General features: G+C 39.4%; 1 protein-coding gene across 1 annotated transcript in view; it reads right to left on the reverse strand.

Annotated features, from left to right (window-relative positions):
* Positions 1–12,363, reverse strand: part of LOC139290223 (alpha-1,6-mannosylglycoprotein 6-beta-N-acetylglucosaminyltransferase B-like) — a 102,133-nt gene that overhangs the window by 15,333 nt on the left and 74,437 nt on the right. Inside the window, exon 9 of the mRNA XM_070911930.1 lies at positions 4,574–4,705. Within this exon, the coding sequence (XP_070768031.1) occupies positions 4,574–4,705 (132 nt within the window). The remainder of the gene's footprint in view (positions 1–4,573; positions 4,706–12,363) is intronic.

Below are 12,363 nucleotides of genomic sequence, written 5' to 3' on the forward strand. Positions count from 1 at the left end.
CAAATGCCCCCCAGTACCTATCAGACCTATACCCAGTCCCAGAAACTGTGGTCCTCAGACACGGGACTCCTCATTACCCACCACATCAGCCTGCCTCCTTATGTGTAAAGCGTCCTTGGGTCCCCTGAAGGACGCTATAAAAATGCAAGCTATTATTATTATTATCATTATTATATAAAATGTGGATGCACACACTGATGGTTATCTGTATTCAATCACAGTTCCTCAGACCTGCTGGATATTTGGTTTGTGATACGAAAGCAAACAACTGGATAAACAACATACTTTCTACAGAATCTGCACATTTAGTCAAGTACTGTACTTAAGTACAATTTTCAAGGTACTTGTACATTTTATGCTACTTTATACTTCTACTCCACGACATGTTGGAGGTAAATATTGTAGTTTTTACTCCACTACATTTATTTCATGGTTTTAGTTACCAGTTACTTTGCAAATTTTGATTATTAATACAAAATATAAACCAATCAACTAATAAATTATGATATATTATTATAGGTTAACCTACCCAGCAGTATATAATCAAAATCAGCCCCACCTTTACCAGCGGCAACATTAAAGTGATGCCCACATTAATACATCAATAATGATAATTCAATAGTATAATATATATGATTCTGAAATGAGCCATTCTGCTCTAATAACTCTCTACTTGTTATGATATGCTGGTGCGTCACAGATGTAATCAGCACTCTTTAATAAGATGACTACATTAATGATCCCCATTTCAGTCACAGACACGTCAAGGAATTTACCATTTACAGCAAATGTTTTACAGTTAGATTTGGCGGAAAATGCTTTGCTGTTTGATGGAGCTCTCAAAGAATCTGAGGAGCAAACAGCATCCAGCAGAGAGAGCTAATCCCCCTTTAATAAACAAACATGAAGATTAAATCTTAGTTTAAATAACAATACCAAGAACAGAGCACATAAGGAAGAGGTTGGGGTGGTGGGGGGGATTTGCAGCAGCAAACAGCGTTGGCCTGACCATGAGTCAGCAGAGTATTAGTGAGAGGTGTCAGGTTATAATGGTCACGCTGTACACCTGTATGAATGTAAATGGACGTCAGTAGTCAGCTGGTAGCCGAGCGACTAATGAATGAGCCAGTGACTGTAAAGCATGATTTCATCATTTATCCTAAATGTCAGCAAGACAAAGGAGCTGATTGTGGACTTCACCAGGAAGCTGGACAGAAGCTTTGATTCCATTAGACTCAACTGGAGGTTTATATCACCGAGGATGAGGAGGTTAGGAAGGCACGCCAGAGACTTTAACAGTCTTTAACCGGACAATGCATCCATTGTATGTATAAGTATGCGTTGTCACACTATACATGTAGTATTAATATGCAGTGTACCTTTATTTTAGTGAGTCCTTTCTTTCAGTGCAGTGAAGTGAGCAATACTCTCTCTCCCATCCATCAGTTATCCTTCATCACTTTAGCAGACGCTTCGGCTTACTCACTATGCTACACCCGTTAGTCTGCCTTAGACCTTAGACTTTGTAAAGTAGTACTACTTGAGTATATTGTTGTTATCCTGAGGAATTTGAGCCACGGTAGTTTTAAAAATATATCATTTATGTCAGAGCAGTTGTTCAAGTGTTGTCAAGGGGTCTAGAAGTTGCTACCTGACTGATATAGAGTAGTTGTTCTTTCATAGTATGTGTTGAGACATTTTCCAACACCTTGAACAAATGAAACTCGTCAAAACTAATTATTAACAATCTGAAAGATGGTCATCAACATGCTGGATGCAAAATTTGTAACACAAAACTCAACTAAAAGCCAGATCATTCTTTGAAATTAGAAGAAACATTTGGAGTTTTGAAACAATTGAAACAAACTTGGAGATAAAGTAACAGTGATTCATTGTCGCCTGGGGCAGCAAACAGGACCCTCAATACATCAGTAACTGTGTTGTGGAGAATCATTATCTCACCTGGGAGAAGTCGTATGAGTTAAAGTGAGTAGAGAGCAAGCTGACAACTCTACCATAATCAAAACAAACAAACCTCTATGAAACTTGCTCTTTTGCTAGCTAAAATTAATTGTTAGTGATGTGTCCCCAAAGAGCCAGCAGGCTCCGGGGAAGTACAGGCAGGTCGTAGTCTTAGCAAGGCTTTTTTGTGTTTGTTTGTTTTTTTGCAGGCCTTCCTCTGGATATCTTCTCTGATCCGCCTCTATCAGAGCAGTGAATTCAACATTCAGAGGAAATCAATACGCTAGTCCTATTATGAGATGAGTGGATGGGATTTAAGACTATCAAACTATCGCCTTTCAGCATCTTTAACAGCAGCACATGTGCACTGATACACCCTCGCATGCACACACACACACACACACACACACACAGACATGCAAACACACAAACACAACAACACGCCAGACAGGACAGCACCGTGTTGCCCAGGCATAATAAATGAATGTGGATGTCGGTGGGAACATAAAACAAAAGTAATTAAAGGGAGCTGAAGGGCCCCGGAGCTCAGAGCAGTTGATTAATGATGCCTTTCAGCGCACAGGGCTCTACTAGACTGGTCTAACACCTGACGAGGCAAGAGAGACCATTGACCAGTCCTAAACCTCTGGGGGATAGTGGAATTGTTGGGTTAAGATAAATGGATGAAGAGGGAGAGCTTGATAGGTAAATACTGGAGAGGGTAAATATAAAAAGAAATGTTGTTTTCTTGCTTTATAGTAGATCACTAAAAATTATTGGCGTAACATATCATACGCCTCACTGTAAATTTGAGTGAATTTTTTAAAAAGCTCGTAGTGCGTTAACACATGTACACCTGAGCTCTCAGCAAAGAATTGAATGTCCTTCCTTGGCATTCGTCCTCATATATTTGAAATCACTGAAGCGCATTCTCTTGTGAAAGTGAGGATAGATGTTCCTCTTTCCATCTGTGTTGCTGAAACATTCATAGAATTCCTTCGCTGCAAGTTTCTGGGAGAACAAAAGACCGTCTCTTATAAACACTAAAAGTCACATTCTGTTAGGGAAAGCAGAAATCAAGACTCGACGCGGTAATGATGGAGCGGAGAACCGCTGACCTCAGCAAGCAATTAGGTGCAGACTGCTGTCTGAGTGGCATCTTGTCTGGGGGAATTGTGGGATTTTGTGTGTGTGTTTCTGTGAGAGACAAATCGTGAGAAACCTGTAATGCATTTCTCTCTCTCATAATTGGATTTTAAAAATACATGGAACGGCCCTTTATATGTGGTGTCAGGTGTGGTTCTCTCTTCCTCACACAACTTCACTGTTTCATCTCTTCCTTACTATTTCCTCTCTCTGTTTCACTTTCTTTTGGCTGCCGACTCACATATGCCCTCTCCTCTTTTATCTTTCATTGTTGCTTCTTTATGCTGGAGCAAGAACTAGGAAAGCAAAATGTCAATTGCTGCCATCACATACAGGGGGCAGACAAATATACCAATTTATTTGACTAGGAAAGATGAGAGAGGGAGAGAGGGGGGTGGCTGCAAGCTGTTTTTAAGGGGCTGGAGAGGACAAGGCTCAAGCTGGACATTCAATGTTATATGTTTCTGAGGAAACAAGACCTCTGAAGATAATATAGGCTTGTATTGCTTCGCTCTGCAGGGTTTTGCAGCTGATTTTTTTTCTTCAAATGCACTGTGGCACTTTAAATTCTTGTTTTGGGTATTACTTTACTGTTTTGTTGCCTCGGTCTCATGACTGTCATGGCCTACTTTCCAAGTTGTTCCATCTTTGTAGCAATGCCAAAAGCCATTAAGCGTACTTTTGTAACAGCACAAAAAACCTCTCAGCCCGTTTCTTTTTAACATCTCACTAATCTTTCTTCTTTCTCATGAGGCAGATGTCCTATGTTTTTTTTCCTGTCTTCCTGTCTCTTCTTCTTTCTGTGTTTAATCACTACCTTCCTGTTGACAGTGAGCCTCTGAGTGCATTAAAACAACGACTGCGGGGTGTGTGTGTGTGTGTGTGTGTGTGTGTGTGGAGGGGGGTTGTTGCTACATGTGTGCCAATGTGCATGCATGTTGAGTTTCAACATTTCATTTGCCTCCAATCTTGAACTACATGTGATATTTATTTTATTCTTGCTGTGAAGAGTATTGGTGCATGACAGGTGGTGCAGCGCCAGTTTGTGTTTGTGTGTTCGTATGTGTGTGTAGTGTGCTATGAAGTTGTTTCATTACATCAAAACATGCATAAATCAGGCATCTGACATATTGTGCATTTTGAGGACTTTAACTGGATGGAGATGAATGGTTAGAGGGAGACAGCGCATGTATATATGTGTGTGTGCACGGGTGTGTTTGAATTTAACAAGCTCAGTGAGTTACAGTCAGACATCTGGACAGAGACATGTACACCTTATTACCAGCAATAATGAATCCATAAACACATCCATAAACACAGCCAATAAACCTACGTGCCTCCCTGGAAACTTACTGACACACACACACACACACACACACACAAAAATATATTCAGGTAAAGCAGCACACACACATACAGTGAGAAAACGGAGCCACACACACAAACACAGTGCACATCCACTAACTTGTGTTTCTTGAGTGAGAGCCCCATGTGTTGCTTCATCTGCTGCAGGCCATGGTAGTCAGTGTAGATGAGGTCAAAGGGCAGCGGGCCAGTCAGTGGGCAACTGCCTCTGCCTGGGGGCACGCCAAGGAACCTACAACACACACACACACAAATAAAACACAGAGTTTAGACAAGCAGAGAAGCACGGCAGACAAAGACGAGAGAAGATTCACTCCAAAAATACTGTGAGCACACGGACTGCACTTCAGCCTGCCGAGCCACCAGAGCATCCAAGCATTCATTATTAACTTGGACAAAAACATTTTGGTTTTGTTACAGTAAGGAACGGTAAAGAGAAGGTGTACATACAGCAGGGTTGGCTGGGAGTCAAATACATTCACAGACACTGGGGGAGCTGAGGATGTCACCTTTTCCTTTTATTAGAAAAAGGTTTGAACTTATTTCTGTATATATTATTTCCCCCTTTATATGTAGTATATAATTACCAGTGGAAGGATAGTACTTTTATTTTTGTTTTATTCATCCATTTATATGAAAATATGTATCTTGAGAAGGTGGCATTTTTCTATTGGTTTACATGACACTACATCAAAATAACCAAAGAGGACACGAGTCAGCTTCTACCTGTCTATGCTGTATCCATGGTCATCAGTCAGCCAGAACTCTAATAATAGAGAGCTGAGTTCAGTCTAGCCACATACAGCAGCCAATTAGCAGGAGTGGAAGCCTACAGTTCACACCGTCATTAATTACTGCCGCTGTGCAGTAATCAGGTCTAGGCCGTTTCCACAGTATATTTCATTTAGATGTGGTGACATGGTTAGAGTTCTTCATTATAATATAGACCACAGAGGTGATACTGTAAGGGTTTTCTGGGAAATATTAATAAATATTCTGATTGGACTATATGGACTATTATGGACTACAGTAACCTGATAAGAATCCTGTTCTCCCTTTCTGTTGCTCTCACAATTATCACCCATTGCTGCTTTGAAAGATATAAAGTAGGCCAGTGTTCAACTTGCTAATGAATGTACAGTAAAATATTCTAAAAGGTTATATTATATATGCGTATTATGGCATTTATTATGACGCCACTATATACTGCACAGTTACTTTCTCTCAGCACCCCCTAACTTCTATTGTCTTCTGGCATAGGAATGCATTTAAACCTCACCCCATGGTATATAGGTTAATTGGCTTAGCTGGGTCCAAGTTTGATGCTTATTACATAGGTTTAATAATAACACAATATATCTAATTTTGTGTATTGTGTTTAGCCATACTAGCGGCATGGCTACACGTAATGGCAGTCTGTTGGTCAGTCCACCACTTTGGTCCACATATAAATAGTATAAGTGTTGCATGGATTGCCATGATTGCCATTTGTACAGACATTCCCCAGAGTCCCCAGAGGATGATCCCCTCAGACTTTGGTGATCCACTGAATTTTCCACTAGTGCTACCATGAGGATAGCATGTGTGGTTTTGAGTGAAATGTTTAGACAACTATTGGATGGATTGTCCTGAAATTTGGTTCAGACATTCATGTCCCCCTCGGGATGAATTGTCTAGTCAGGTCATCATCAGGTCAAAATTAAAATGTGTTCAATACTTGGATTTATGACCAAATACTTGCAAAACTAATGACACTCCCATAAATATCATATTTGCTAAACATCAGCATGTGTCACTGTGAACATGTTAGCAGACGTTAGCTTTTAGCTCAAACCCCTGCTGTGCCTAAGTCTCACAGAGCTGCCAGTGTGGCTATAGACTTAGTCTTGTTATATAGTGGCTTCTGGGTGGACAAGACAATTTTGCCAGCAAGAAGTGAGAGGAACACATTTGAAATTTAAGGGCTTAGATGTCTACAAATGTTATTAGATGTCAGTTGGAATCATCTGGAAAAGGGCTGAAGAGGGCTGAATTACTCATTCCCATCAGTAAAAAAACTAAGTGGTGAGTATGAGCAGTGATAGCTGAATAGACAAAGAGCACCAGCTACAGAGACTAAAATTCATCAGCAGAAAGAAATTCTGTTTGATTGACAGTTGATCTCTCAGAGGTGCAGATACCACAGCAGTGAGTTTTAGTGGAAAATATAGAAACCTTTTATTTTCAAAAGAATTGCACCACTTTAAATAACCAGAAGTATACATTTTTAAATGCATTTTAAATGCATGCCCCGATATCAAAGCCCCTTACGCCGGAGCTTTGAACAAAACCAAACCACAGTTGAGGGAACTTCTTGCATTGTGTGCCAAAATGACAAAGACCACCAGCATTTCCTTCAAAAATATTGGTTGCATGACAAAGTAACCCAACAAGGCGATGATGTGAAATAATCGAATGCCCATCACTGTTTACATCTCCCCTTGCTTCGGGAAAGAGTTTTTCATATCAAAGTTAAAAATCCAATTCCCTGGAGTGAAGCAAAAAAAAAAAAAAAATTGTGTTCTGACCGAAAGTTAAATTAAAAGTGTGTTTGTTGATCAGATAGGATCACATGGGTAATGCTGAGTTCAATCAAAGTCAAGCCAGGGGGCACCAGGGAGGCCTTTGGCAAAACATATTTCAAACAGGATGAAAAGAGCTGAATGTGTAATGACCTGACTGTTGTACTTTACAGCAGCAACAGCAGATGGTCAGTGGATGGAGAGAGAGAGAGAGAGAGAGAGAAAACAGAAAGAGATGAACTAATATGATGAGGTTGTGTGTGTGTGTGTGTCAGGCGCAACTGTATAAGTGCTTGTGTGTGTATAATCTATACTTACGGTGTTGAGAGATCCAAATGTCTGCCTGTCTGTCTATTGATACATACACTCCTACCACTTTCCAAAAGTCTACTTTGATTACAACAATACTCTCAAGACACACACACACCAGTACAAACCAAAGGAGAGAAGAAATATTGTGAGACAGTTTCACATCCTTGTTTGACTCAGTTCATTGATCGACTGAGGGCCTCTCTGTTACCGTGCCGACAGACCTGCTATTGGATATTTGACCTGTGAGTGGTCTGCTAGCTCTTACTTAGCTCTTATTTCTGTGACAGATGAGGCCGAAGGCTAATGGAGATTGTAATGCAATTTGTACCCCCAGTGAATTTCATCTCGCTATGCTAGTTTTACATTGGAGTCTTTTTGGCTGCACTGCTTATCCAAAGGGTCATTTGATAATGTTGCGAGGCAGCACTTACAGGAGCTCTGCTGGCAGCTGCTAACCACCAACAGACATCAGTGAAAATACACGGGTGAAAGAGTTTGATGTAATAACTGAAGTGAAAAATGTTGTACTACTGTTAACAAACAGCTGCAGCATGTGGTTTCACGGGGGTGTTTTTGTCTGGTGTACTAATATGAATGACTGTAATAAGTAACAATGAGACGAAATAATCTTAATGTCCTCTTACTGGCATTTTCTGCGGTTTTGAACTGCATCTCTTTGTCTTCACAAATAAAACATTGAGTAAGTGGCTCCTGAGATAAAAGGTTGTTAAAGGTAAGTCAAAATGATTATATTCCCAAGTTCCCAAGAATGAACTTTCAAGATCAAGTTGTAACACGTAGTAGGCCTAAGTTAGACAAATCAAGTGGGCATCTTCCAAAGTTGCAGTCTGTTTCAGATAGTAAAGTTTCAACTGTCAAGCCTCATATTAGCTTCAGCTTAAGTTTAGAATATATTTTTACACAAAACGAGAATTGTGGATTTTGTCCCCTATCTCTTACATTGGACTTGCTTTAGGAAGGGATTTCGTCACAGCCAGTATGAACAGGACGAACATCTGCAGTGACCGATAACTGTTTCAATGTACATGCATGCATGTACAGGCATGTGAGTATTGTATTAAGACAGACTTGAAAACTTGCAAACTGATCCTTTAAGTGACATTCAAAGTCCACGTTTCTTACATTTCGGCCAATGACGGGCGATGTAATCCTTCAGATTTTAAAATCCCAACCTAATGTTGCCTGTATCCAAGCATTTCAGAAGCTAGCCACCATCTGCGGTTTGAAGCCCTGTAACACATTATGGAATAGCATGATGGGATTTCAAGTGTGTACTCTCTGGAGTGTGGTGCCCCTCATTAGTTTTGCTTGCATTAGTGATTCAGTGGCTGCTTCCATCCTTATAGATAATGGAGAACTCTCATAGTTAAAGAGGCCTATTTGAAGAGTCCATTAAGTGAAAACCAATCATATTTCAGAGACGACAGGGAAAGCTTTCTACAGCATTATTTGAACAGATGTTGTATATAAAAATTTGCCTTAGGCCTAAGCTCAAACAATTGCTTTAGCTCACAGTTACATAGTATATAGCTGCACAGTTGTAGTTAACATCTACATCATATTCTGTCTTAATTAAATACCCCTAAAAAACCCAGAAAAGAAGCTTTGATTTAGGGATGTGGAGTTAAGGTGACAATCTGTGTTTGTGTTTATGTCAATGCATAATTACACATATTTTCAGTTTATTAATGCCCCAAGAATGAAAAATAACCGGACGACAGGTTGAGGCTATTAGCTTGGAGTTGTCATATCAATAATAGGTTATATTCATTTATCATACTAAATTAAATTCAGTGAGTGAAAAAGCTGTAATTCATAATGATCGCTATAACATCCTGGGTTATTTATTGAGGAAAACCAGCAATAACATAATATGTACAATTCATTTTCATTACGCAGCGCTCGAGCTCAGTCAGTGCTTTTGTTTGCCCACAGATGTCTATCTGTCTCCCCGGATGTCTGTCTGCCTGTCATAACAGAGAGAAGAGGGACAATGAGGCCAGTGAGAAAGGGTTCGCAGTAATGCCTATTGGGATTCAAAAGAACAAAAGCAAGAAAGAAAAGACAAAGACAGAAAATAAGAAGACAAAGAAAGAAGTAGAATTACCGCCCTGCGGTTGCATGCCTCCACCAACCAGTCAAGTGCAGTTTACATCCATGTCTCTCCAGACTTATATAAAATATGTAGTGAATACTTGGAAGAAACTGAATAAAAGGTATAAAGTTTTGGCTGAATGTAAGTTATCACCATATTGATGATACATATGTATGATTCCAGTGAATATACATTGTTGAACTGATTAATGATGATTATCATAGATGTATTGGCTAAACAGGTACACATGTACTTGATAACTATGTGAAGATGGATTCTTATAGAGTATAGCTACACAAAATGTGGTGCTTTTGTTTTCTCCTGGCATTTTTAGATGCAAAGCCTCTCTATGAGCTGTAGGTGAAACTCACTCACTCATTCAGAGGATCACAATTAGCTTAACGCGCTCCAACACGTTCTTTGCAGTCATGTGATGATTCCGATGATGCTCGAAATTCTCAGTGAGGCAGGAAGTGAAAGGCAGTGAAATGGACGAGATGGAGGAAAGCCAGTACGGTGCTATTTACTGTTTACTCGTGTGTGAAATCTGGAATCTGTCAATTCATTCTTAAATTATGGCTAAAAACCCATTTTGAGGTAACAATGACCTTTGACCTTTGAGTCAAAAGTGTCACCTATTCAGTGTGTCCGACCAACTGTGAAATATGGTCATCAATTCTTGAGTTATGGCCAAAAACATGTTTTGTGAGATCACAGTGGCTTTGATATATAATGAAACAGAAATAAAATAATAAAAACAGACTGTAATGTACCAACAGCTGAGTTGGTTCTTCATTTTTCATCAGCAGCCTGTTTCTCTCATTCTTTTCCTCTAATCCCTCTCTTTTGGCAGCTATTCAACCATAGCATATCAGCTAAGAGTGAAAATGATTTGTTCATTCTTTAGATAGTCTCATTTTTTCTCTCTTTTGTTAAGGCGCACCGAAGGACAATTTCGCTGATGAAACTACACTGAATACCTGACCTCTGGATGGTATATTTATACAAAGCTCAACTGACCCAGCTGTCCAGTAAATTCATCCTTTGATAGAGGTTGGTAGAGTATTAACAACCTGCTCACACCTTGTATCGGATAATTCAATGGCATTCAACTAAATTTAGATGTACAGCTAATTGGACACACTGTCCCTGTGTTAGAAACAGACAATGTCAGGCTTGTTACAAACAGTCAAACAAAAAACCTTTGTGGTTATGGTACAGTGAGGTAGCTGAGCCGAAAATTGTGCCATTACGCCAATAAAGGTCAAATATACTGAACTTGAGAGGGATAACAAATTAAAAAACATTTTCAGAGGTATCATCATGAAGACATATTCGGCCTTCCAAAGCTGTGGTTTTATATTCAGTCCTCAACAAGCTTTCAGATCGCTTCATACTTCAAACTTCGTAACACTTAAGTATCAACTCAAAACTGGACTTGCAGTTTGATACAGCTACATTTGCATTACTGGCACCGTTTGCTGCGTCTGTTTCCCAGGTTTAATGTGAAATTGTGGCTTTGAAGAAGTCGTCAAATGTCTATTTTAAAAATAGGTAACTGATAATTAAGATTGGATATTGGGAAAAAAACAAACACAAAGTCAGTTTACAAATAACAGCATTAAACCCAATACAAAAATTTGAATATATAACTCAAATCCAGTTGGGTTGTGGCTGAACTTTTAAAACAAAAAGAGCAGAGTCATACAGCTTATAGTGCGTATCAACATTATACTTATCAAAGCATTACTGTAAATGCATGAATGCTGACAAGCAGAAAAGATCCTATTCAGAGATTCAAAATAGACATCAGTAATACACACACACACACACACACACACACATACACACACACACTTAGGATGGCAGCCATCCCAGACACAATTCCAGTGCCATGCAGGGCCACACAGGAGTCCAATTACCCAAGGTTCTCTTGTCTCCTGGCTGGCATCTAGTCAACGAGCCCTCAGCATGAACACACAAATACACACAAACACGGGCAATGACGTGCCATGAGGATGGGTGGGGGGGTGGGGGGTGGGGGCAGGAGAGCAGCGTACCAATTAATGTTTCCTAATATCTATTTACTGTAAAGAGCATTCAGAATCTGTACAGCCAGTTTAGATAAACCACCGTTCATATGCAAACCAGCAGTCGTGCAGAATAACAGTGCTGCTCACGCATTTGTTGACGTTGCACCACAATCTGAAAGCAACATGGTCCAGCGCTCATGAAACATTTTCAAACGGGTTTCAATGTCCACTGCTGACAGAATAAATGCTGAAAATTGGAAATACAAGGACATCTGTAGGACGTGGCAAAAGCAGTTATTCCACTGCAATCATTAATCAAACTGAAGCGTTCTGGTTCAGGCTCTGATGGGAGGTGGTCGTTCACAGCTGTGATGCTCAGACCTCCAAATATAACGTGTTCATTAGAGCCGGACGATGTTTAAATATTATTGTTGATGATCACATCATGTTTGTTTGTGTTGATGTTTACAAAATGTTGATGTTCAAAATCATACCTGAAAGAATAACTAATTTTTATTTGAAATTAACAACATAACATAACAGCATACTGTCTGAAATGAGGTGTTTAACGTCAATTTGATTATTTTATTTGTGATTTTTTTTCACATTTACTACCTTTTGATAAACAGTAGTCTGATTTATACTATAATAGATATCAAATTCTCATTAGTATCATGATACTAATTTTAACCATATGAAACAGCCCTAATGTTCACTGTAAATCAGGACACAGTATATTAAATCCTGTGTTCACACACTTTGTATTTCAGACTGACATTCCTTCCTTCTCCGTCTAACAGCTTTCTCAGATTAAAAAAACTTTGAACTCTTTGCTCTTTCAGTTTATGAACGATCAATAGAATCTCAG

Source organism: Enoplosus armatus, chromosome 2 (assembly GCF_043641665.1).
Source record: "Enoplosus armatus isolate fEnoArm2 chromosome 2, fEnoArm2.hap1, whole genome shotgun sequence".
Taxonomy (NCBI): Eukaryota; Metazoa; Chordata; class Actinopteri; order Centrarchiformes; family Enoplosidae; genus Enoplosus; species Enoplosus armatus.